The 27,451-nt window shown below is 41.8% G+C and overlaps 1 protein-coding gene across 1 annotated transcript; it reads right to left on the reverse strand.

Moving 5' to 3' along the window:
* Positions 1 to 336: 336 nt before the first annotated feature.
* Positions 337 to 26,148, reverse strand: LOC148015454 (Transducin/WD40 repeat-like superfamily protein). Its single transcript, XM_087665460.1, has 3 exons — positions 25,369 to 26,148; positions 947 to 1,250; positions 337 to 859 (listed from the first exon to the last, which is right to left on the reverse strand). Exons 1-3 carry the CDS (start codon positions 26,071 to 26,073, stop codon positions 612 to 614), a joined length of 1,257 nt encoding a protein of 418 aa, XP_087521586.1. The 5' UTR covers positions 26,074 to 26,148; the 3' UTR covers positions 337 to 611.
* Between the last annotated feature and the right edge of the window lie 1,303 nt (positions 26,149 to 27,451).

Below are 27,451 nucleotides of genomic sequence, written 5' to 3' on the forward strand. Positions count from 1 at the left end.
CTGATTGGAACATGCAATGGACGGCCTCTGGCAGATGTTAGATCCACCAGATCATCATGGAAGGCTAGAGAAAGTATCATGCTATCAGATTAACCCAGCAATGGATCATTAAGGGTCCTCCTTGATGGTCATGAGACATATTCCAGAGTAGTTTAACAGAAATATTTGTTTGTTTAAAATATGCAAGGTCTCATCTGGATACAACGGCTTACCAAGGGCTCTTGGGCCAAAAAGCCAAATGAACACAATGCATTTGAATGACAGATCTGCAATACATGTTGCTCGTATGAAGATTACTAACGTGGACACTTTCATCAAACAGTAAGACAGCTCAACTAAGATTCAAGTTACTTGCTTGAGCACTGATGATATTACAAATCAGCTTCTGTAATTCCCCTCAAAGAAGAGGAATTTTCTGTACTGCTCAAGCCCCTATTCACTTCTGTGATAAAGATAAATAAGCCACAGACGCATATACATGTAAAATGGAGTTGAGAAAGAGGCTCCAAAACATTCTCTATCAACTCATTGACTTTGGCCCCCTTTTTCTTTCATTTTTTTGCACCATTGTTGGTTGGCACCTGCATGAGGGCATGTCTTCCTATCCCTTTCTAGGCTATCATCTTCTGCTCATTAAATGAAGCCAGAGTTTGTGGAGGCTCCTCTCTATCGACTCGCTGACTTTTGGACCCCTTTTTCTTTCGTTTTTTTCCAACATTGTTCAGCAACTGGTCAGCTTGTGCAGCAGGGCATGTCTTGCTATTGCCTAAAAAGCTATCATCTTCCTGCTGGTTAAAAGAAGCTGGAGTTTGTTCACCCTTCAACCCGTCTTCGACAGTGAGAGTTCTCTTACCACTAGCTGATAAAACATACAACACATGATTACTTGTACAAAACAAGAAATAGAAAGATACAACTTACAACATAGCATGTGCCAGTAACCTACTTTTAAGAGAACAACCAACAAGACAAGTGAGACGTGCTTTGGTTTCTGCCTCCATCACTGGGCTTGGAACACTCTTGCTGCTGGACTTCTTGACAAGCCGAGTATCCCAAACACGTACAAAACCGTCTGATGATGCAGTGGCAACAAAGAATGGAAACACTTCTGCTGTATGACTTGAACCCAATACACTCAGCCCCCTGATTCGATTGGAATGAGCACCAGATATTTTCAGAGCAAGCTCAGCTGTTCTTGTATCCCATGCTCTCACAGTGCAGTCTTCACCTCCAGTGAAAAGTACAGCATCCTGAAAAGGTATTGCACAAATCAAACAGAGCCTCCAGAAAAGGACAAAGGAAAAGCAATTTCAGATTTGGTGCAGTGTATTGCAACATCACACAACATCGCAAACATTAGGAACCAAGGTGCGTACGAGTAATGGCAATGCAATTGATCATAAACCCATTTGCTTAGAGATAGACACATGCACAAGCTCCCACCTTGCCGTGGAAGGAATGCTCAAAAAGTTCCAAACAAGACTAAGTCTCGCTCCCTCCATGGGTGTTTTAAGCCCTCAGAATATTTAAATGACTTTCAAAAGCTCAAATAGGAGAGACTGGTGAAGAAAGACCCGCAAGCTGCTATTCAAGAAGTGGATGACTACACACAGAGAGGTACAAGTGAGCTCAATATTGAGCAAGAATAAGATTAACAATGTGCAATTACAAAAATGTGACTGAAGTACATGTTTCCACCATTCAGCTCCCTATCCCAATGTGCAACAATCTTACAATTAGCTCTAGGCTTACACAAATTTATTGCATGATCGCTAGCTGAAGTGCAACTTGGGCCTGACTTGGTCCATCAGCCAGCAAGTCATCATGATTGTGGCCCACCTAAGAAGAGCCATGATTGGGCATGCTTGGACATAAATATCACATAGCCAGCTCATCATCTAGCATATCTGTTATGTCTACACCATTGGGATCCATGGCCTGGAGCATTGTGTGCATTGCACCCTTTTCTTTTGGGTTTTTTTTTTCCAAGAACATGGCTACTAGGAACAGCCAATAAGAAACAGGGCCAAGGAACAGAAAGCATAATAGGGACAGGGAGGCCCCCTTCCAAGAACAAAGAGGGAACAGGGTTTAAATAGGGAAATTTAGGAATTCTTGCTATTTCTGGAATAAACAACCTCACAAGTATTCAAAGACACTCTAAAATATATCTAAACATCATATTGCACTGTAAAACACAAAATGAACATTACGTCATACATTAAGACTAGCTGAAAAATGAATACATGCTACTTAAAAGTCCAAAGACCTGAGCCATAGACATTTGAAGGCTGAAGTGCATATCATGAAGAGCCAAGGCTAATGTGGCAAGACCATTAGGAGACACAAATGTCAAGTCGAACAATGATCATAGATAGCTTGTGGTTCATCTGTGAATACTCAAGCCTCAAGGGCTGTTGGGCTGACGTAAATGATAGCATCCTCATCCCCAACATTATGTGTAGCCTCCTCTACTACCTCCTCAACTCCCTCTGAAACCAACCAACCTTCTTGGGAAGGGTGGTGGATAACTCGATTAACTCAAATATTAGCTTCATTTGATTCACAAATCTGAAATTACACATTTTACCGATTAATCTTGGACAACCGACACCAGATTGGCCTCAACAACTAGTGCCCCTTGTGGTGTTTCATAAATGAACTCAAATATTAGCTTCATTTGATTCACAAATCTGAAATTACACATTTTACCGATTAATCTTGGACAACCGACACCAGATTGGCCTCAACAACTAGTGCCCCTTGTGGTGTTTCATAAATGACCAGCAACTCTTGAATTTAATTTGCCCCCTATTGAACTTCAATCGAGGCACAATTGGGTATTTAATCTCTTGCATGCGGACCACAATAACTGGAGAATGGGCTCACCCTGCACATTCTTGTCTTCAGCTGCTACATTGAATACAAGGCCTTCAAAAATGGGCAGGGATCTTGAGATGGCTGAGAAACCCTGATGGTTTCTGTAAACTAGGGTTTCAGCAGCCATTTAAAGCCGGAAATGGCTGAGAATTGTTGAGGAACTATATGTAGTTAAGAGAGGAAATCAGCTAAAGAGAATGTCTTTTGAACAAAAGCTCTGATGGCAGTTTGATGGCACCAACAGCTTCGATAGGGAGATACTATATCTTTTGAGGACATGGCCATGATTCTTTTGACTCCGCTACCATTTCTGAAGTTCAATGTATTCTATACCAATCTTCTAACTTCGAGGACCTGAGATACTCTTCTTTGGGAGCACCTTACCTCGCTAGTCTTGGAGTATAACAAGTGGCTCAGAGATATATGTTCCAATGGATTTGGCTTCACGAAGGCTTTTATAGCAAGCTTGGGGAGAGGGAAGAAGAAGGGGAAGCCCCAAGCCAAGAAACAAGAGGACAAAGAGGATGATTCCAAAGATTCTAAGAAGAAGCCTAAGTGTCCCCATCGTGGTGGCAATCATCTGGAGAAGAACTACTGGAAAAAGTATCCCCATTTGAAGCCCAAAGAGGGGTCCAAGAATTCGAAGGCCACACCTGCTACCACTGAGTCCATCATCTTACACTAGTTCGAGGTGGAGGATATAGCTCTTGCTTCTTTTGAGGAAAGGCCTTGTCTCATGGATAGTGGGGTCCCTTCCCACATGACTTACTGCCAAGATTGACCAAATTTGGGCTTTAACCTCTTATTTGTTTACAATCTTACACATCTAGGTATCCAATTCATTTTTACCCAAGATGCAATCACCGTGTTAGAGATATAGTCATCCCCTAGACAAGCATGTGTCAAATATGGGCAATGTTCATGCATTTTTTGTCAAACATGGTCATCCCCTAGACAAGCATGTGTCAAATATGGGTAGTGTTCGTGCATAATGCATTATTTGTCAATCTCAGCACTCCAAAGCAATCACCATCATGTTTATACCTTCGTTGGGCGAGTCGGATAATTTCTGTCAATCATGGGCAAGTGGACATGCCGTGTGGCGGTGCATGTTGTTTTTCCTCATTTTTTTGGCAGTGCTTTTTTCACACATGTGAGTATCAAACTATTCAGCATTCTATCGGTCAGTTTTGACTAGCTGACCAGCATCATTGCATGGCATATTATTAGGCTATATATAGCCCACTTGCTACCCACTCACATATGCATCCTTTGCAGACTTTGAGGTGCACAAGTGGTGAGACCGTCAAGGTGGAGAGATACGCAAACATATGCACAGCACCTGCGTATGTATCTACTTCCTTATTTAGGATTCTTCATTCCAGATTTTGTGTTCTCTCTCTCTCTCTCTCTCTCTCCCCCCCCCCCCCAAGTTCACTATTCTCTAGTCCAATCATACGCTTCTGCATCGCTACACTCTGACATGGTATCATATGATCGTAGAAGGGCTGATTGATTTTGGGTGGATCTAAAGAGGAAATTTCAGCACGACACAAGGCTGCATTTTCCGCATTTGAGGGCGAGTGGGAGGGTTGCACATCAACACAAGGCTGAGGTGAGCGTAGGTGTGCAAGAAAGGAGCAAAGTTGCTGATTTTGCTGCTGATTTTTGCTATTTGAGGAGGAAAGTTGTGTTTTCAGCCTTCTGCTGCTGCAGATTTTGTCTATTCATTGCCTCCGGTAGGTGAAGAAGGTTCGGGATGAGTGGAAAACAGCCCTAGTAGGCTACATTTTCACAATCAAAGGGGGCTGCTTTTGTGTTGTTGCAAGTATTGTAAGTGAAGATGTCTTTTGAGGCCAACACAAGGTTTCAAGCTATCATGGATTGGAAGGTCCTCGTTTTACCAGCTCTTCCCTTAGATCAAGAGCTAGATGGTGAGAACTACCACATTTGGTGGGTCATGATGCTTGCCATTCTAGAGTCCTACGATTTCGCGAAGCTTGACACCAAGGCCATCAACCGTCCTTCAATTCAAGGCATGTCCAAACAGTCTACCAAAGAGAAGTTGGACTTGGCAAAGGCTCAAGTGCATTGGAATTTGGGACAAACTCAATACCTGCATCTATTTGTTTTTAAATTACTCATGCACTCCAGCTGTTATTGCCCTTATTGAGCATTTGACAATTGCTAGGGATATTTGGCTAAAACTGGATCAAATGTACAATCGCATGACCATTATGAAACCAGTGTCTTTGGAGGTACACATGAGAACTTTAAGTCCCAACAAATTGTCTTCTATGCGGGAGCATGTGAACAAGCTAAGGCAGCTATAGATATAGGTGCAAAACATAGGGAAAGTTATCATCTCAAAGGACATGGCGATAACTCTCCTTTCACAGTTACTGCCTCAATTTAGTGCATACTCATCAGTGGGAGAAGTTGGTTCCTATGGTCTTGGACCAAAAGGAGCAATTGAGAGGACAAAATGCTTCCGAATTGAATGCATTAACAAGTTAGTCCTCTCAAAAGAATGGGAGAGACAACAAGAAGGATGTGACATTAATGTGACATTAAAAGTGACATTTAATGTAACGTTAAGGTAACAAATATTGAATGTGACATTAAATTGACATTTAATGTGACATTAAGGTAAATCTAGGGGAACATGCACGAGAATGACCGTCTGGGCTCTTGGGCGCCCGAACGGGGTTAAGGGGAGCCTAGAGAGTAAGAGAGTCCAAGAATAGTAGGACTCACCAAAAGTGGACGGCTGGCAGAGGAAACGGGGAGAGAGGAGCCAACACTTATCTAGGCGAGGTTGGTAGGAGAAACGGACTCGTGCTCAGACAGGCTCATTGTTTTTCTGTCTTTTCCTAAGCCATCTTTCATTGGTATTAGAGCAGTGTGGATTCCTGGAGATTTTCAACGAAGGGCAGCGACGGACCCGTAAAGCCAGAAGTGCCCGCGATCTATTCAATCGACAGTCGACGGGCAGCGACGGACCCGTAAAGCTGTTGGTCAAACGTCAAGTCCCCCGCTATCTATTTAATCGACAGTCGACGGTCCGTAAGCTGCTGGTCAAACGATTAGGTGACACGTCACGAAAACTTGACGTGACGTGTAATTTTGGTCACGTAACGTATCGAAAGGGCAGTCATTTTTTTTCACGCCTGTTCGTGAACGCCGTAGGCTGATCGTGGGCCACCGAATCCTGGCCACGCCTGTCCGTGAATGCCCCTCCATGAACACACCAGCAAAACACGCATTCTTCTCCTTTTCACGGGCTGAAGTTGAAGTTATTTTCTGATACGTGTTTGATCAGTCGACTGCGTGTTCGGAATTCTTCTTTTCAGCCTCGACTGTATTTATATCACAAGTACAGGTTCACCAGAAAGCAAATTCAGGAAAGGAACATTGATGGCCTACGTGATTATTAAAGAAGGGGGCTGAATACTACTCGTTCTACAAAGAAGCTCCATTTTCTGCGTGACCGACTTTGTTCGGGCAATAAAATTTATTCCTTACTCTTCAGGTTTATTTCCAAATCAGTAACAACTATCTGCCATTAAAATCAGGGAAGTACTTTACTTTGTATGCAAATTTCTTATCTTTGCTTTCCAATTCCAGTGTATTAATGGCAAAAAAAGGGAAAGAAAGGGTAATGGAAAGTCCTAGTTCTGGGGACCAACCTATGGTAGATCCCCATGAACCAGAAATACAAGAAGAACAATGGGAAGAATTTTTTGCTACACGAGAGCAATTCGATGATCTTACTGCTCGTGTGCAAGCTCAGGGGGTTCAAATGGAATTTTTAACCCAAACACTCACTGAAATAAAATCTCAATTAACTTTATTGTTGGAAAGAGATAAAAATAAGATAGAAACCTCGGATGTCCCATCTTCATCGAAAGATTTAGATGCGACTATGCGAGATCCTAAGGAACCCCAACCTTACCATAAATTGAGGGATAATCCAGTTTTAAAGGATATAAAACCACCTCAATTTTACGGGGAGAAAAAAGATAGGAATAAAAACACAATCTTTAATTTCCTCCAAAAATGGGAAGATTTACATAAACTAAAAAATACCCCACCACATCTCCAAGCATTGGAGGCTAGTTTAACTTTGGGGCCCAAAGCATATAAGTGGTGGCGAACTTTAAAGGAGGCAAATAAAATACCTGAAACCTGGGCTCAATTTGAATCCGTCTTTTTGAAAGAATTCCTTCCTGAAAATGAAATGGAAAGAAATTGGGAAGATTGGGATTATGTCAGACAAAAGGAACGACCCCTGCTGACATATCTGGAGGAATATCGTGAGATAATCCTCAAATTGGAAGGAATAGATGAATTCCAAAAAACAAGAGGATTCATTAGGGGACTAGATAAAGCCTGTAAAAAGGAAGTAAAACGGAGTTTACCTAAGACGCTGGAAGAGGCAATTAAATTTGCATTAATTTATGAAGATAGTATGCGTCCAGGTACACTCACTAGTCTCACCGATACGGAGCCCAAGTCTAAGGAATTGGAAACCTCAAAATTTGTGGGCAAATTTAAAAGGAAAATGCCATTTTTTAAGGGTAATCAAGAGAAGAACATTTGGAACACTTACAATTAGTATTCCAACTGTTAAGAACACATTCCCTTTATGCAAAGAAAACTAAATGTGAATTCTTTGCACAAGAGGTCAAATATTTGGGGCATATTATCTCAAAAGAGGGAATCAACATGGATCCAGAAAAAGTAAGGGCGATTATTGAATGGCCACCTCCAAGAAACCTGGAAGAGCTGCAGATCTTCCTAGGTTTATCTGGATTTTATCGTAGATTCATTCGAGATTATGCCAAAATAGCTGTTCCAATGACAGACCACCTTAAAGGGAAAGGAAAAAGTTTTAATTGAGGAACAGACCAAAATGAAAGTTTTCAAAAACTTAAGATAGCTATTGCTACAGCTCCAGTATTATTAATAGTGGATCCCAATAAACCATTTGTGGTTGAAGCTGATGCCAGTGATAAGGCAATAGGCGCGGTCTTATTACAAGAAGGTCGACCAGTTGCTTTTGAAAGCAAGAAATTAGACCGTGCAAAACAGAATTAGGGAGCTGTATGCAATAGTACATGCAATGAAGAAATGGAGGCACTATTTGTATGGTGCCAAACTTTTGATTTTATCGGATCATGAAAGCATTAAGTGGCTTAATGATCAACCGGATTTACACGGGCGTAAAGCCAGATGGGCCGAACTCCTCCAAGAGTTCGACTATGAGATAAGATATAGAAAAGGAAAGTATAATATAGTAGCTGATGCACTCAGCAGAATGCCCATCATTAATGAATTGAGTTTTACTCAGTTCACTTCCAACTTGCTTGAATCTTTAAAAGGGAAATGCCAAGTTGATCCGGCATATTCCAACATATGGGAAGCAATTAAAAATGGGGATCCAAATGAAAGTGCTTCTACTGAGGAAGGAATATCTGAGGATGTTCAACAAGGAAATGGAGTATTAGGGGTTGCTCAAACTGGATTCAAGTGGAAGAATTTTACCATTGATAATGGTTATTTACTCTACAAGGGTAGGGTATGTGTCCCGAAAGATATAGAAATAAGGCGCCAGATACTCTTTGAGTGTCATGATACCCCTAGTGCGGGACATCCAGGAGTTAATAAGACTTATAGTCTTATTAAAAGGCAGTTCTATTGGCCTGGAATGAATAAGGACGTCCTTGACTATGTGGTCAAATGTAATAAATGCCAGGTTAATAAAGCTGAAAGATTAAAAATGGGAGGACTTCTCCATCCACTAGAAATTCCTTCGGGAAAATGGGAGAGTATCTCCATGGACTTTATTGTTGCTTTACCTAGAACACAGAGGGGGCACGACTCTGTGTGGGTGATTGTGGATAGGTTAACCAAAATGGCTAGGTTCATTCCAACTTCAACTGATGTTAAAACACCAGAATTGGCTAGATTGTTCGTAGAGAACATATACCGATTGTATGGCCTTCCGGCAAATATAGTTTCTGATCGGGATAGAAAATTTGATAGCCATTTTTGGCGTGCGGTATTTAGGAAATTGGATACTAAACTTAGCATGAGTACGGCGGATCATCCGCAAACAGATGGGCAAACTGAAAGGGTTAACCAAATTCTTGAAGATATGCTTAGGGCATATGTAAGTAAAAGGCAAACTAATTGGGAAGAGTATTTACCGATAGCAGAGTTTGCATATAACAGTGCCAAGCACTCTTCCACTGGATATAGTCCATTTATGTTAATGTATGGGTTTCAGCCCAGAGCTCCTTTTGCAGTAGGACTGCATAAGGAAAAGGTTCAGGCAGCTAAAGACTTTTTGGAGGATATGAGTAGTATGTTAAAATTTGCTCAAGAAAATATTAAAAAAGCTCAAAATCGAGCTAGAGCATATGCAGATCCTCACCGAAGAGACATCTCCTTTGAAGAAGGAGAATTGGCCTATCTTAAGGTGCCTGAACAAACTAAAACTATGAAAAAGGAACAATGTCCAAAGCTTTCACCAAGATATTGTGGTCCTTTCATAATACTTAAAAAGGTGGGAAAATTGGCTTACAAGCTCCAACTACCTGCTGGTAGTAAAATACATCCAGTTTTTCATGTAAGTAAATTAAGGAAGAAGCTGGGTGATTTGGATAATCTAATCTTAAATGATGATATTGAGGAGCTATTCAATGACCAATCTAATCCACATGAACCAGAAAAAATATTAAATGTTCGTAATAGATGAACAAGGAATACTATTTATCAAGAATGTTTGGTTAAGTGGAAAGATTGTTCAGAAGAAAGCTCAATATGGGAGCGAGTAAGTACTTTAAAGAAAAGGTTTCCCAATTTACAGTTAGACCTTCCAAGTATCGTTTTCGAGGACGAAACCGATTCTTAAGGGGAAGGAAATGTGACATTAATGTGACATTAAAAGTGGCATTTAATGTAATGTTAAGGTCACAAATATTGAATGTGACATTAAATATTAAGGTAAATCTAGGGGAACATGCACGAGAATGACCGTCCGGGCTCTTGGGCGCCCGAACGGGGTTAAGGGGAGCCTAGAGAGTAAGAGAGTCCAAGAATAGTAGGACTCACCAAAAGTGGACGGCTGGCAGAGGAAACGGGGAGAGAGGAGCCAGCACTTATCTAGGCGAGGTTGGGAGGAGAAACGGACTCGTGCTCAGACAGGCTTCATCGTTTTTCTGTCTTTTCCTAAGCCATCTTTCAAAGAAGGACAAATCTAAGAAGGACAAGGATAAGAATAAGGAGTCTACTTGTCACATTTGTGGCAAGATAGGTCGTTGGAAGAAGGATTGCCCCAACAAGGATAAGAAGGACCCCAAGAAGGAGAAGTCTACAAAGTGTTCAAGGGTTGTGGCTACTCTCTCATCAGTTACCTTCCTCCATTTGGAGGTGGTTAAGGCATCGACCCCTAGGGCTTCTAATGATATGTTGACAGCCCAACAACCCCATGAGTGGATGGTTGACAGTGGTGTCTCTCAACACATGACTCCTTCATCAGCTGATGTTTCCCATTTGCGCCCTTTGCATAAGCGAATTCTAATTGGAGATACGTACTCGTTTCCTATACAAGGTAGAGGTAACATGCAATTGACTCCAAATGGGCAAGGTGGTACCCATACTTCCAAGATGCTTTATGTGCCAGGACTAAGATACCATTTGCTTTCAATACATAAGATTTGTGCTCTCGATCTTTTGGTTGAGTTTGACAAGGATTCTTTTCAAATTCTTAATCATGGATCAAGATAAGTTCTTTCTTCATGTTACGAGGAGAATGGAATCTACAAGTTGCGGTCTCCTTCAGTCTTGAATTCTCTTCTACTTATTTCACAAACTCAGTCCAAGCTTTGACATGCTTGGTTTCGCCACCTCAACTATGATTACCTTCAAAATGCGTCTAGGGGATGGCTTATTCGAGGCTTGTCGGATATTGGGGTGATCCACTAGCCGTGTGTTTCCTACATCCATGGAAAACAACATTGTGATGCAATTCCTAGCAAGGCTTGTTGGGATAAAGGCTCGTTTAACCTCCGTGTATAGTTTACGCACATACATTATTTAGATCTACATGTGAATGCACCCTTACGTGCCCTAAGTATAAATACATTTTATCCTTTGTGTACCAATACATTGTTCGTACACTTATAACCAATCGTAATTTCACTCTTCTCTTTGGCTCACCAATCGTCACACTCTACCCTCCTTGAACTTCTGCACATCCACAGCTGAGCTCCAACAACTGGTATCAAAGCGTTTGGTTTTGCAAGCTTCCTAAGACCACGGCACAGGTAGCTCAAGCCACAAGGCCTGTTCAGCATAGGTTGTGTTGAAGACCAGCAAGAGAAATGTCATGAGGACATGTATTTTTGAAACCTCACTTAACATGTGAATTAATTTTTAATCACATGATTAAGTAAATGTTGCACATGTGAGGTGCAACTGCAATTAAAGTAAATTTACGAGCCCGGGACCCGAAAAAATCACGAGATGTCAAAGACAAAGGTTGCTATAAGTTATGCCGCACAGGTACTTGGTAGTATCTGGTGCCAGTTGTTGGCCAAGGTCATCCATTTGGCCATAAGTGTCAGTTGGTGACACTAGAGAAGTGGTGTTTAATGGTACCTAACGCCAATCTGATGGTCAAAGATAGCGCAGAGACACTCGGGAATGGAAGTTGCCTAGCCAATTTAATTATTGGCCAGATAGATTATTTTTCAGGGCACTGAAATAATTATTAGATTAATTTTCTGTATTTTAAGACTGAAAATTAATATTTAATTATGAAAAATGCTGGAAAAACCATTTGGGAAGGCAGCCACTTGTCAAAAATGCCCATGCAATTAAATATTAATTTTCAGTATTTTAAGGCTGAAAATTAATATTTAATTATAAAAAATGCTGAAAAAACCATTTGAAAAGGCTGCCACTTGTCAAAAATGCCCATGCAAGACTGAAAAACGTCTTTAGAGGCTACAGAGAGGCACTTCTATAAATTCAGCTTGCAAGAGAGAGAGAGAGAGAGAGGCTGGAGAGGGGCATTTCTATAAATTCAGCTTGCAAGAGAGAGAGAGAGAGGGAAGTCTGCTGGTTTGATTTACAGCCATTGGAGGACCTTCTAAGGCATCCAGGGGCAGAAGAAGGCCACTCAACAGCAGGAGACAGCATCTACAGGCTGTTGAGGCAGGGCAACAGCAAGTAATTATTGATTTTCTTCAATTCTTTGCATCTACATGCTGTTGTGGCAGGGCAGCAGCTGCACTTGACTGATTTTCAATCATTCTTCGCCACAAAACTCTAAATTTTCTCTCTCTACATCTTTCCCTCTCATCTCCCAGCCATTTCACGACCTTGCTCCAAAGATCTCAATATTTGGACTCTTGGAGGCTAAGAAGTTGCAAATTTCTCTGTTATAAACCCTGATTTACAACAGAAATGAGGGTTTAGCAACATCCTTGAAAAGCGTGCCAAAAAATGGAAGCTCCAAGACTTGGATTGAACAGGGCTGAAGCTGTTTTTAGCCTATTCAAGTGGAGGGACCCGCAAATAATTGAATTTGGGGCATTTTCCATTTCCATCAAAGCAAGTGAAGGCCAATTGAGTGCCCGAATCAAGGGGCAAAATAGATTGCAGACTTGCTGGTCACTTTGGACAACAAGGGGAGTTAAAATACCGAAACGGATTAGGAGAATCCCATTGTAAGTCAACTTTTTCTTCAATAAAGCTAAAGAAATACCAAAAGGGACGCCAATTTTGGGGCCAATCGAGTATACATTATCCAAGATCAGTAGGTAAATTTGTATTTTCAGATTTGCATTTATTATTTGCTGCTGTAATTAAGTTGTAATCAAGGATTTACCACCCTATCCGAGAAGGAAGTTTGGTTTCACATGACCAAGCAAGAGGCAAGTCGCAGTCAACAGGCTCCAAGTCAACGCGAGGCTAACTGCTGCGTGATTGGGCAGGATGTCGATAATCCAACAATTGGCGACAGGCAACCAGGCCAAATGCAACGCGACGGCACAATGATGTGACGACAGCGGTAGCGTGACATGAGACATGCAAGGGACGCTGGTGGGCAAGCAATGTCACGGGGCAAGGTCAAAAATCCCCCCCCTCCCCCCCGGGGTCAATTTCTTTTCTAAATCAAAAAATTTTATTTAATCTTTTCAATTACCACTTATCTTAGCAGGGGTTCACACGCTGGAGGCACAGATCTCAAGTTTGTGCAAATTCGAGTCAAAAATTTTGGGCTTTTCCTAGATTTGACCTCGTCTATGCCTGACAGTGATATTCAAGTCAGAAATTGCAGACATTGCATGTGGTGACCTCAATTAAATTGGGGATTTTGCCAAATTTGTCAAAATTTTTCTCTTTTGAGTAAAATTTCTTGACATTGGATTCCAAAAATTTGGCGCTTTTCATGTATTGGTAAAATCTTGCCCAGCTGGGTCAAATTGGCTGACACTTATGCAATTTTGGACCTGAAATTTTGGGGATTTGTGCACAATTTGGTAAATTTCTGCATTTTCTACCCGTGTGGTGGCTGGTTCATGTACAAACAGCAAAGATTTACAACTGTTTGAGGAAGAACAACAGTGTGTTTACTAGTTTAGCTTGTGCTTTTGCAGTTCACGGGCATTTACTCTGGTGTTCGTGATAAAATGGCTGCAACTTCTTCCAGTTCAAACATCAAGAGTTTGATGGAAATCAAACCGTTTGATGGTCATGGCTTTGACCTTTGGAAAGACCATATGCAGGGCATATTGTTCCTGAAGGATTGTGAGGATGCTTTGCAGGAAGATAAACCTGCACTAATGTCTGATGCAAATTGAGCCAGAGTAAATAAAAAGGTTGTGGCTTACATTAAGATGGGTGTCAATGATGACATCTTGACAAACATTAAGGGTTTAGATACAGTTTATGCAATATGGGAGAAGCTGAAAACTACCTATGAGATCACCACACATGTTAATCAGGTGTATTTAATGCGCATGTTGGTGAATATGCGACTGGATGAGTCAAAGCTTGCAGCTGAGCACTTGAGTGCATTCACAAGCATTTTAAATCAGCTCAACAATGCAAATTTGGACTCTGATGATAAGTTGAGGGCGATCTTTTTTATCATGACACTGCCTGACTTTTGGGAGCAATAACCTCAATCTCTCATATGATGGGGTGAGGGATCTCACGCTCACTCCTCTCAAACTTTATGTCCCTCTGCAGTTGAGCTTCTGAACACGGACCCTGTCGTAAATAAGTCTTATTCGCTTCCAGAACACATCAACAAGCTTCAATAGCTTCAAATACAGGTTCAAAATGCAAGGCAGCCTATTTCCTCCGAAGACATGGCAATCACCTTATTGTCCTAGTTGCCGCCACGATTCGGTACTTTTTATTCCGCTCTTATTGCTTCAGGGCGGGAGTCGACTCTTCATTGGGAAGAGTTAGTTCCTATAGTCTTGGACCAAGTGGAATAGTTGAAGGGACAAAATGCTTCCAAATCGAAGGCATTGATTGGTCAAGCCTCTCAAAATAAGGGAAAGGACCAAAAGAAGGAGGAGGAGGACAACAAATCCAAGAATGACAAAGAGAAAGAATGGACATGCCATATTTGTGGTAACTTGGTAAGACTGGCCATTGGAAGAATGACTATCCCAACAAGCACAAGAAGGACACCAAGAGAAAGGACATGAATGATTCTAGAGCAGTGGCTGCATCCTCATCAGCTGCTTTTCTACACTTACCAGTCATTGAGGACACTTCACCGAAGACTTCTGATGCTACAATGACAACCCCCCATGCTCGAGAGTGGATCATGGACAATGGTGCCTCACAGCATATGACTTCTTTGACAGTTGGTATTGCCCATTTGCAACCTTCGCATGGACAGATTCTCATAGGAGACAGCTCTTCTATGTCTATTAATGCACAAGGTGAGATGCAACTGATTCCAAATGGACGTGGTAATACCGACACTTCCGAGGTGTTGCATGTGTCAGGTTTAGGATATCATTTGCTTTCAGTACATAAGATTTGTTCTCTTGGTCTCTTAGTGGAGTTTTACAATGATGATGTTCGAGTTGTTGATCGTGGATCGAGGAAGGTTCTCTCTTCAAGGTATGAAGAGAATGACATCTACAAATTGAAGTCTTCTTCCACTCTTACCTCTCTTCTTCTTACCTCTCAAACACAATCCGAGCTATGGCATGCTTGGTTTGGCCACCTAAACTATGAGTATCTTCGGAAGGCGTCGCGAGGATCGCTTGTTTGAGGTTTGCCGGACATAATGGTTGAGCCAACAGCCATACATCTCCTGCATTCGTGGGAAGCAGCGTAGGGATGCAATTCCCAACAAAGCTTCGAGACAGTCTACTTCACCTATGCAGATTGTATTTATGGATCTTTGTGGCCCGATGAGGAATGAGTCCTTGAAGAGGAGCTTGTACTTCATGTTGATCGTAGATGACTACAGCAGGATGACATGGCTCTATTTCTTGGCACTAAAGTCAGAGGTTTTCTCCCACTTCAAGGATTGGCTTCTCTTTAAGGAGAACCGATTGGGCCGGAGATTGAAGACCTTGAGATCAGACAAGAGTGGTGAATTTGTTTCTAATGAGTTTGCTCATTTTTATACAGATAGACATTCACCAAGAAATTGCTAATGCCAACGCTCCTCGAGAGAATGGCATTTTGGAGCGGAAGAACCGAAGTGCAATCGAGATGGCACGCACCATGATGGAGCACCGATAAACTCCTCAATTTCTGTGGGCCGAGACAGTGGCTACAGCAATCCACATTCTAAATCAATCCCCCACTTTAGCCGTTGACTATTTGTATTGTTCTTGCCTTGGCTGGTCATAGGAGATGCCATGTTTTTCAGTTGGATGTGAAGTCAGCCTTCTTGAATGGTGACTTAAAGGAGGAGATCTATGTAGAGCAGCCTCCTGGTTTTGGTTCCTCAAATGGAAAGGTTTACAGATTGAAAAATGCCTTATATGGCCTGAAGTAGGCTCCGCTGCTTGGAATAAGAAGATTGATTCGTTTCTCTAGGCCAAGTTGGGATATCGGCACTCTAGGGCCGATCTACAGCTTTATGTGCACACTTTCGAGGGAGGTCATATGTTGTTTGTTTTGTATGTTGATGACTTGATTGTTACAGGTGATCATACCCACCCGGTCGAAGAGACAAAAGCAACCCTACATCAAAAGTATGAGATGACGGATTTAGGACTTCTCCATTTCTTTTTGAGCCACGAGATTTATCAGTCTCAAAGGGGGATTTTCATCTCTCAACAGAGATATGTACAGAAGCTCTTGGTGACTTTTGAGATGAAGGATTGTCGGTCCATTTCTACTTTTATGGATCCGAACTAGAAGGCCACTTCACACGCAAATTCTCCCTTGGCGGATGCTACCCACTACCGTCAACCAATTCATAGTACAGGGGAGTTTTGAAAACGGGGGAAACGGAAACGGGAAAAACCAGAGTTTTGGCCAAATTTTGAAAATGGAAAAATTGTATTTCGGATTGTACACTAAAAAAAATACAATAATATGTGGGTATGTAAAATTTAAATATATCAATGCCTACAACATATATTCAAATTTCATACAAAACTTTTGAGTCTTCATGTCATAAGATTGAAATCATGATTCATTACACATTCACGACTCACGACTCACGAGTCTCAACTCACGAGTGAAGATTGAGAAGTCAACACTGAGGACTCAATGGTTGAAACTTAAGATAGCTTAACACAATTAAGACTCAATTTTCAAAACATAAGGCAACAAAATGAATTAGAATTTATAACTCATGAAAAATCTATGATCTAAAGAGCAGTGAAGACTAACATTAAGAACAATGGAACAAGAATCAAGATACATGATAACTGGGATCAAGATACAATGATAGTAACTATGTCATGTGAATAATCTGTCAAAACTCCAAAGTCCAATGAGGCTATAAGTATCAACATCAATGAACAACCGACAACTCTAGCCTGGACTCTGCACTACTAAACTGACTCTTGTATATCCAAGTCATCTGGACTCTGAGGATCTGTACACCATCTCCTCGTCCGACTCTGAGTACCCTGATCAAGAAGTTGATGAAGCAGCCTCAGCCTCATCCTCACACTCTAGCTTTGACTTTGCCTGTGATGCATGACGTCGTGTGGCCCTCACTCTAACCCTCCTCTGTGCATGAGTCTCATGCACTGGTGCCGATAGCTCCTCATACAGCATGGAGTAGATATCCCACTCCTCCTATGGTATCTGCTGTCACAACTCTATAGAAACAGAATTTGTATCCTTTTTCATTAATTTATCTATATAATGATTTATTAAATTTGTTTCCTTTGCACTAATTAGATATAAAGAAAAGTGCATTGGAGCTGGCCACTGATGAGTGGTCACAGGTTATGGTGGACCCACGCGGTGGGTTAGAGAAAAGATAGTTCACACTTCCACCTATATGGCTCGATTGGGCGCCTATGACCAAAACTCACGCATATCAAGGTTAGACTCGCACACAGAAAGGATTGATGCCTTGAAGTGTGGGCTAGATCCGCCAAAACAGACAGTTACAATCAACAAGATGGCATGATCATGAAATGCTTGTACAATGTGCATATGTGGGCTGAAAGCTTGAAATGCACATTTCTTTGCATAGGAAAGTCACATGAAGATTCTGATACCGTTTTTGCGATGTACACGGAAAAAGCTTTTATATGACATCCATATTGGGGGGTCCCTAAATTTTAGGAGGTTCCTAAATTTTAAGAGCCTCGAATTAGCCTAAAAATGCTAGTCTTAAAAAATAGGGATGTCATTCTAAAAATAGTAAATTCTGTACTCTGACTGTGCTTACTAAATTTGGTTGTTTCTATTCTTGACAGTATTCAATCCAAAAAGGAAGGCCATAGAGAAGAGACAAGTGTCAAGACACTTGTCACACAAGTTTCCAAGTGTCCCACCACTTGTCACATCTCATGACATGTGGCTGGACACTCGTCTTGTGCTACTCCACTTTTCCCTTTTGTACTAGCTCTTCCCTCTCCTATAAATAAGAGCTCGTTTTTCTTCATTCAACATCATTTTTCTTTGTTGTAAACTCATGTACAGCACCCACAGATAGCCAGAAATTGGCCCCATCCATCCCCATCATCATCCCCCACTTCTCCATTATCAAATTCCTCCATATTCCCTCTTCTATCACTGTTGTTTTACAAGACAGCGAGCCTGTAAATTCATTACAGCACCTCCTTCTCGAGCTCTTTCTTCCATTTTAGCAACAAGAAGCAAGCCCTATCCATGTACTGCTGATCAACGATGAAGAAAGGCTGATTTCCCCTCTTTCTTCTCTCATACTGTAAAGAAATCAGATCTTATCATTGCATAATAGATAATGCATGTGTGTTTGTACATCTTTGCATGATCTTGTGAGAGTGAGAATTACTTCTCCTCGCTCTCAGGTTAATTGTAACTGAGCTCTTCCCTAAGGGACTTGGGTTGAGCAGAAATACATTTCTTCAGGCGCGGGGGGGGGGAGAGGGGGGGGGAGGGGGGTAGGTGTTGCCCATCTTCAACCCTCAATCTTGTCTCCATTACTTTTACATTTTCATGGTTGTAATTTTGTGAGTAATTTTCATTTTCAGCTTTAAGTGTTCATTCTTTTTTATATTAAATCTCGAAAACAAGCGAATATCATAATTGTTAAGCATACTACATTGTTCGGGGCGTTTACAGTGGTATCAAAGCTTTGGCTCGGTCCACACCCCAACACTGATAGTGCTTACAATTATAAGTTTGTTTGTTTTCAGCCCTTGCATTGAGTGCTTGAGCATATTTTTCTTAGAGTCTCAATGGATCAGTCGAGTGCTATCCTTCAAGCCATTCAAAGTCTTAGAGAGAAGAATCAGCAAATTCGTGAGCAACTTCTCAAACTAGAAAAAGTTGAGAATCCCAAGGAATTCAAGGAAAGAAGCCCATCTACTTCAAGGAAACAAAGCCATACCAATGAAAGGAGCCGATCAAGAAGTCCAACTACTTCTAAGAGGCAATCCCATTTTACTTCAAGACAAAGAAAGAGATCGCGTCGAAGCTCATTCTCTTCTTCAAAGTCATCTGGCGCCTACTCTGGTGGACCCTCTTCTAGTGACGAAGAGTCACACCCTTCTCGTGGAAGATCTCATCATCGTCAAAGGCGTCGACATTCTTCACCCTCGTCTCCATCTTCATCCCCATCAAGCACTTCATTATCTTCAACCTCAAGATCCGGGCATGGACGAAGGCATAAGAAGAATAAGAAGACTAAGTCACTATCTCAACTTGAAAAGAAGATCAAGTTCAATATGTATGATGGTTCCCGAAATCCTGATCTTCTTCTGAAGTTTATTCGTCAATTTCAAATTTTGTATGGTCGTGACAAGTATAAAGAAAAAGAAAAGATTAAGTTTGCAGCTTTACATTTGACCGACTTAGCCCATACTTAGTGGACGGGGTTGGAATATGATCATGCTGCCCCAAAATCATGGCGGTCCTTTGTTCGCATGATACAAAGTCAATTTCTTCATGTTCATTTCAAAAGAGATGTAAAAATGGAATGGGATCAGCTTTGGCAAAGGAAAAATGAGTCAATTAGTGACTATACCAAGAGATTTTGGGAGCTACTTTTCAAGGTCCAACATTTCAAAAAGATCAGCAGTTCAGAAAAGCTTAGGAAGTTTCAAGGAGGTTTGCATTTTAAACTTCGTACTGCTCTTAATCATTATCATTGTTCTAGTCTTAGGAACTCATTGACCATGCTGAGACATGAAAAATGGAGCACAATGGCAACAAATCATTCCAAAAGAATGATAAGAAGAGAGTAGCTGATGATGAGGAGTATTCAACCCCAAATAAAGGACAAAAACAGCGGCAAAAGCAGCCATCAATTCAAAAGAAAATGAAGCCCTATGCACCTCCTAATGCTCCTCAATTTCGCTCCAATTTATACCCACAAGCAAAGCAACTTTCCGAAGAAAAAAAGCAGTGCTTCATGAAAGAAGGGAAGTGCTTTAAATGTGGACAAACAGGCCACATAGCGAAGCAATGTCCAAACAAAGGACAAAGCAAGGTTTCTGACAAGCCTAAGTCGCCAGTGAAAATCAATGCTATCAGTGATGTAGTTGCAAACACAACTCACACTCCACAGATACGCAAATTATTAAAATCTTGGGGATGGTTGCAAGGTAAGCAAGCACTATTCTTGATAGATCTTGGGGCGAATGAAAATGTCATTTCCTTGCAATTAGCTAAAGAGCTTGGATTAAAGAATGAAGAGATGGACACTCCGGCAGAAGTTCGCCAAGCTTTAAATGCCGATGAAGGTGACACAATAAAGACTATGACATCCTACATTGGCAAGCTCAAGTTTCAAATTCAAGGCTACAGTGACGAAGATACCTTTTGTATCGGAGACCTTGATGGTTGCGATGTGATTCTTGGCATGCCCTAGAATCATAGAGTAGATTCAACCATCTTCTCTCAGAAAAAAAAGGTAAAACTCACTAACAAAGGCAAGAAGTACGAGATCCAAGCTGGAGTTTCTGGAGACACCACATTCCTAGCATGCAATGGTCCGTATCAAATTTGGACGGACCCGTATCAACCTCTCCAATAATCTAGTGGTGGGGAACTTTAATAGCTCAAGTGTGCTATTGGCTCGAAACATGCTTGTGACGGATGGCCTCTTCTTCACAAATCTTACCATACTTGTTGTCGTCTTGAAATGTCATCCACCCAAGATATTTACCCAACATCTTTAATAAGCAAGTCAAGGCAATGGGATGCACATGAAGTCCATACTATACTAGAAAACTCCTCCTCAAGCGTACATCTCATACACACACAATTGCTTTCATTATCTATCACCACATGTACCACATTTTGGACTTCTATGTCCATGATGACCTGTCGCATGTGCTCCCAAATGAAAGCTTCTGTGATGGTAAGACCTGAGGCAGAGGCATCGATGGCCTTAATGAACATGTGCCTTTACATGAAGACACCAAAACATTGTAAACATTCCTTCAACACATATCTGACCATCCGTCGCATAATATTGTGCATCCATATTTCACCCATATATCCTTCAAGGGCTCTAATTGAGCCTCTATGGATGTTTTCTCCTTTTGAAGCTCTCGTGTGCGTAATGCATCTGCGGATGGACCTTCCTACTCATACCCTATGCAGCTTACTGCCTTGATGGTTTTCTTCCATTGATCTGTAGTGGCTATATTAAAAGGGGTAGCGAATAAATAAGCGTGTGAGTTCCCTAGTTGCCTCCACAATTACATGTCTCTGAAGTCCTGCATGAACACTTGCATCATGCAAGGAGTCCTTTTGCCCACCACCACTAGAAAATGGCAACGGGGTCCTTTTTGCACTTGGACACGATACGGATATGAATGCAATTTTTTTTTATGGACCATTGGCACCTCCAATTTGGCTAGCGCCACTAGGCCCACTAGCCTCTCTTTGCCCCACTTGTGTTTCGTTAGCCCAATGTAGTATTGATTCATCCCCTTCTAGCTCAATACCCATACACTTTCGGCACCAAAGATGGAGACTTACTGTTACTTCTATCGGCACATTTGCACAAGGCCCGATGTCTTTGTTGGGAACGCAAGCTAAGTGGTCTTTCACGCGCATTACACTCCCCGATTTCTCCAATCCACAATAGTAGCACCGCCACTTCTTTGATCCGCCGGAGCCCTCGTATACCTTGATTGGAGTGACATGCCTCCAGTATGGGTCTGGTGCCATGATATGATTAGCATTTAGGAGTCAAGACATAGGTAATGGATTAAAAAAGGAGGAGATTCGAGAAGAAGAAGAAATAATAATAATAATAAAGTAGAAAGAAATAAAGAAGAAGAAAGAATAAAAAGAAAAAGAAGAAAGAAAAAGAAAAAGGAGAAGTCTGAAGAAAAAGGAGAAAAATAAGAGCTTAGAGAAAAAGGAAGAGAAAGAAAAGGGAAAAGAGGAAGAGGAAGAGTAAGAAAAAGAGGAGACGGGAGTTGCAGGTCCAAGGAGGAGGAGGAGAGAGCTGCTGGTATGCCGCACGCGCGAGTCCGAAGTTGGGAAGGAGAATGAGTTTCGGCGCTAGATAACCACTCAAAACCAGCTGCAGGATCGCAAAACGACGGTCTGCCCATTTCCGTCCCGATCCAAAATGGCCAATCCAGCACTGCAAAAACGCCGTTTCAAGGTACACTAAGCCGATTGGATCATTGATTTGACTCCTCAACACACACATTGATCTATGTTTTGTTGTAGGTCTCTTGGTTGGGTTCATGAGTGCCCCTCAGCAAGTGCATTGGCAGGCTGCTCAAAAGATACTTCAGTTTCGAAGAGGGGGACCTCCGACCTCGAGATTTTCTATTCAGCACGTACAAGTGCTTCTAATCTTGTTCTTACAAGTTGGAGTGATTTAGATTGGGCTAGTGATGTAGATCAAAGGCGGTCTACTACAGGTTATTGTTTCACCTTGGGTAATGGTGCTATCTCTTGAAGGAGCAAGAAACGACCTACGATAGCCCTATCTTCGACTGAGACAGATATCGAGCTGCGTCTTCTACCACATGTGAGATTGTATGGCTTCTACGGTATTTGGAGGAGCTTGGTTGCCCCAAGACCTGTCCTATTATTTTGCGGTGCGACAATGAGAGTTGCATTGCCTTGGCACAGAATCCCGTATTCCATGCTCGAATGAAATATATAGAGATCCAGTATTACTTCATCACGGAGAAGCAACCATTGATATGAAGTACTGTAAGACTAAAGACAATCTTGCAAATTTGTTTACAAAGGCACTTCCCCAGGCTTTACTTCATCGGCATTCCACATCCCTCCGTCTACTACCTTGTCCAAGATCTAAGAGGGGGTGTTAAGAGTCATCTCCTACCACATCAACAGTGCCACGTGGCAATCTACCACGTGGCAGCAATCGGATTGTCCAGCTGCAATCGGCTGCATTAAATGCAGCCAACCTGGTTATTACAGGTCATTTCTGAGGCATTCTTTTCAGTCTTTATAAGACTAAGTTTCCAGCAAACTTCCACACTTGTATCTCACAAATTTCAGCTTGCTAGTGACGGAGACTGCACTCGGGGCTGAGGGAGATCGAGGTCCTCGAGGTGGGGACATACGCAGATATTTTCTCTGCACCGGTGTATAATTCTGCATCCTTATACAGCATTCTTCACAGCAGATTTTCTGCATCACACTCTCTCTGTTCACTCTTTGTCACGCTCATTTGCTTTCGCATTGCTGACATGTTCGTACCGTACGACCCGTACGCTACATATCTATATGGACATACGCAGATATTTTCTCTGCACCAGAGTATAATTCTGCATCCTTATACAGCATTCTTCACTGCAGATTTTCTGCATCACACACTCCCTTTCTCTCCTCTCTCTGTTCACTCTCTGTCACGCTCATTTGCTTTCGCACTGCTTCACTCTGACATGTTCGTACCGTACGACCCGTACGGTACATATCTAAATGGATTCATATGATATTTTAGGCCTATTTGGGCCACCTTGCCTGCGCATCCTACGTGAGGGTGGTCTAAAAGCTACATCAATTGTCACATTCTTCACGATAAAGGTAAAGGTGCTTGCGATGTATCATGAGCATAGCACACTGGAGTTGAAAAAGCCTTCTTCAACTCGCTTTGCTTACATGTGGTTATTACTGGAGCGCCTTTATGAGAGGTGGTCCAAGCCTTGCGCCCAGACAGTGGTGTCCACTCTATGAGATGTGGTCCGCCTTGCACCCAGACAGTGGTGTCTACTCTATGGAATGAGTGGGATGAGCATGAAACAGAGGCCAAAGCCATGCAACGCTTGTGCCTTAATGAGCAATTTTGGCAAAAAGCACGTGTCATCATTGTCATGACTCCCTTTTATAGGGTGTTACATATGAGTGATTGTGAGGGGTCCACCATGGGCCTTCTCGTTCACTTCTTTTGAGTGGCATTGGTGGAGGCACATTGTTGTACAGTGATCACAAAGATACAGCGTGCACATGTTTTAGAGATAGCATGGTTTTGCTGCATTGGTACATCCAGCCTACTAGTCACCGGCAATCATGGATGATAGAGAGTTCCGTTCAGACAAGCTTGCTTATTTCACTCATGTGGTCCCTGTGAATGACCACAATGTATGCTAGAGGAGCTAGGATGTTATGCAAATCAAAGAGAGCATGTGGCTTTTGCTTCTCCCACTTGTTGGAGGAGAGAGTTACTTGTGAAGCCTTTATTTTGGTGGCAAAACTTTGGATATGCATTGGAGACCCTTTAGCCCTTAGCCATGAGGGTCCTTATCCAAGATTGCTCTTTGGGTGCATGTGAGAGAAACTAGAGTGCCTATTCTCTCATTCACACAAAGATCCGCAATAGGCTTAGCACACAACAGTTAATACGGCTAGTCTATTGCCGCACTAACTTACGCATGATGAGAGCTATGATAAGCATGGGTAGTCCGATGCAGATAAAGTTTAAACACTTAACCATAACATTTAAAATTTGTTGTTTTAAACTTTAAACTTTCAAATTTATACTTTACAATTTAGACTTTTACATTTACAATAATCAATCTTATGTACATCACTACATTGTGTAGGTGAATGTTGATACATTCAAGTTGACGGGCGACACTCTTCCGAGTATACATCAGGAGGTGGACAAGGAGATTTTTGCAGAGCTCTATAGAGAGCTTATAGCAGCAGATACTCGTGACACTCGCAAATCAGCGTACTCGTGGGCGAGGATTTCAAGTAGATGGTAGCAGGGGCATGGTCATTTAACACCCTCCATTATCGAGAAGGGGTGGTTCGAGAGGCTTGCAGATATATGTAAGGCAAGGCTCTAGTAGCTCACATCATATGCCTCATGATGGCACCCCCCCCTTACCTACACAACCGCCACCTAGGGAGCCATCATTTGATGATGATGGTAACCTCATCAATAAGCATGAGTATGAGTGTGTCTTGTCATTCGATGCCGAGGAGTCATCTTCAGACTCTCTTGATGAGCACTCAGATGGTTCTGATGATGATGATGATAGTAATGCCTCATCATAAATTCATAGGTCTCTCTCTTTTTTGTATCAAATATACTAGACTGTAGTTATATCGCATGTTTTGCACAACCCATGCGACTGCAATGGTCACCCTCATATATTCATCTTATTTTGTAATGAAATGGCTATTTCCACTTTAAACATGTATTCTATAATCTATCATTTAATTATCTATGGTTTTTGTTATTTAACAAATTATCTTAATTTTTTTTCGTACTAATATCGTACCATACCGTAAACAACCGAAAATGTCTTCAATATCAATATCTACTCAAAAAATCATGAAAACGAAACCAACTCCATGACTAACCTCTTGTTGGCCCATACAAAGGACTCGTTTCTCATGCTGCAGGCTTTGCAGTGGACGCCCATCCTCGGCATTATGAACCATCACCAAACTTTCCGAGCCCACCGAATAAATACTGCCATCTTGAGGAGAGAACCTGACGAGGGATGCCTCAACTGGCAGCTTGGTGGTGAAGCTATGCCGCCCTTTGAGGAGGTTGTACATGTTCAGGTGGGAATCACGGCCAACGGACAGGGCAAGGCGGCCGGATGGGTGGATAGTGAGGTCGTGGACGCCGTGCTTGTGGCCTTTCATGGTCTTGAAGAGGAGCCAAGCCTCAGCGTCCCATATGCAGACGGTGCCGTCATCGGAGCCACTCAAGAGGTTGTAGGGGTACAACAGGGAGGAGCTCTTAAGGCCGAAGAAGGAGAGGGCAGTGACAGCGCCTGTGTGCTGCATTAGGGTTCCCATGTCTCTCTGAGCGTTCGTGTCGAAGATCTTGATGGTGTCGTCGGCGCCTCCCGTGGCGAGCACAGAGCCCCATGATGCGATGCATTTGATGGGACCGAGATGAGCAGGGTAGGAGAAGATTTGCCGCAGGTGTTGTGCCTTGTGCGTCTCTTTCTCTTTCTCTATCTGTTCCTCTTCGTCCTCCTCCTCCTTCCTCTTCTTCCTGTCCACTCTCCATCCCCACAGATACCGCTCGTACGAGCCTGCTACCAGCTTCATGGTCTCATCTCATGGCAGCCTCACCAAAATCCGTCGAAGTAAAAGCAAAGAATCTTCCCTGCAGCATTGCGAAGGTTTTGTGGTGCCAATGTGGACCAAAAAACTTGTTCAAATACCAAAAACTTTTTTTTAACTTTTTTTATAGTAAATACAAAAGACTTTTGAAATCCTTTTTTATAAATTATAAAACCTTTTTTTAACTCTTTTCGGTAGCAAATATAAAATCTGTTCAATTGAAAGCTTTTCATCAATTTTGAGATCAAATTGTATGCTATTGTCACTTTTATAACTAAAAATTTGGTAATGTTAAGTCTTTAAATCTTTTTCTTTACAAGTGTAACTAATGGTAGTACTTTTTGTGTCTTTTTTCTCATTTCATGTACATAAAATCCACGTAAATTTGTTTTTCTCTTTTTTTCTACATTATTTTACTCTTTTAAAACTTTTTTTCCCTTTTTTCTAAACTCAGCAAATGCTTTATGGCTTTGGCACATTTAACCATTTAAAATATATTATGCATTAAAAGTGAATGAGCATTAAGGAGATGAGAAATTGACTATGAGAGTGCAACAAAGTAACAATGGACTCAGGAGATAGACTCATGAGGAGCCCATTGATTGACAAGATGGAGACAATGAGAGAGCAAGGAATTGTTGATGAGCTTACACATTGACAATGAGAGGGAGATTCTTCATTGATGAGATGAGAGGGACATGGTTTGTTCATCCCTCATGCATCCATAGTCACATGGTCCCTTATGCATCCACAATGGATAATTTGATGTATGACATAATAGCCACCCACCCTACCATAGCATTTGCAATGGGAATTGTGGCATGCTATATAACTACACCTAACTAGCGACATCGGGACGCCGTGAAGGGTATCGTAAGGTACCTAAAAGAGGCACTGTAGATATTTGCATTTGCTATGGTGGCCAAGATATTACAGTCATGGGTTACACTAACTTTGACTATGCAAGACATACATATAATAGGAAGTCCACCTCTAGGTATATCGTCACCTTTGCTGGAGGTGTTATTTCTTGGATGTCCAAGGTGCAAAAATGCAAAACCTTATTTACTATTGAGACCGAGTATATTGCAGCCACTAAGGATTGCAAAGAGGCCCTATGGCTAAGACATATAGTGGCAAACCTTTGTATTACTGTTACTTTTACACTACATTCCAATCCTATGAGTGCTATTCAGTTGGTCAAGAATCCTAGCCAAGTATCCGATCTTCCATGTAAAGGCAAAGCACATTGAGGTGTGCTATCACTTCATCAAAAGGAGATGGTAGATGACAAGTCTATTGAGCTTGTCAAGATCTTAACTGATGAGAATCTTGTAGATCTACTCACTAAAAGTCTCTTAGT

Source organism: Lygodium microphyllum, chromosome 24 (assembly GCF_053477565.2).
Source record: "Lygodium microphyllum isolate KBCC chromosome 24, Lygodium_microphyllum_v1.1.10, whole genome shotgun sequence".
Lineage (NCBI taxonomy): Eukaryota > Viridiplantae > Streptophyta > Polypodiopsida > Schizaeales > Lygodiaceae > Lygodium > Lygodium microphyllum.

Excerpts from the sequence above, each read along its gene's own strand:
- LOC148015454 (XM_087665460.1), bottom strand. The coding sequence starts at position 26,073 with ATGAAGCTGGTAGCAGGCTCGTACGAGCGGTATCTGTGGGGATGGAGA. Across the intron at positions 1,251-25,368 it reads TTTGTATGGGCCAACAAGAG|GATGCTGTACTTTTCACTGG; the intron begins GTTAGTCATGGA and ends ATACCTTTTCAG. Across the intron at positions 860-946 it reads TGTTGGTTGTTCTCTTAAAA|CTAGTGGTAAGAGAACTCTC; the intron begins GTAGGTTACTGG and ends ATGTTTTATCAG.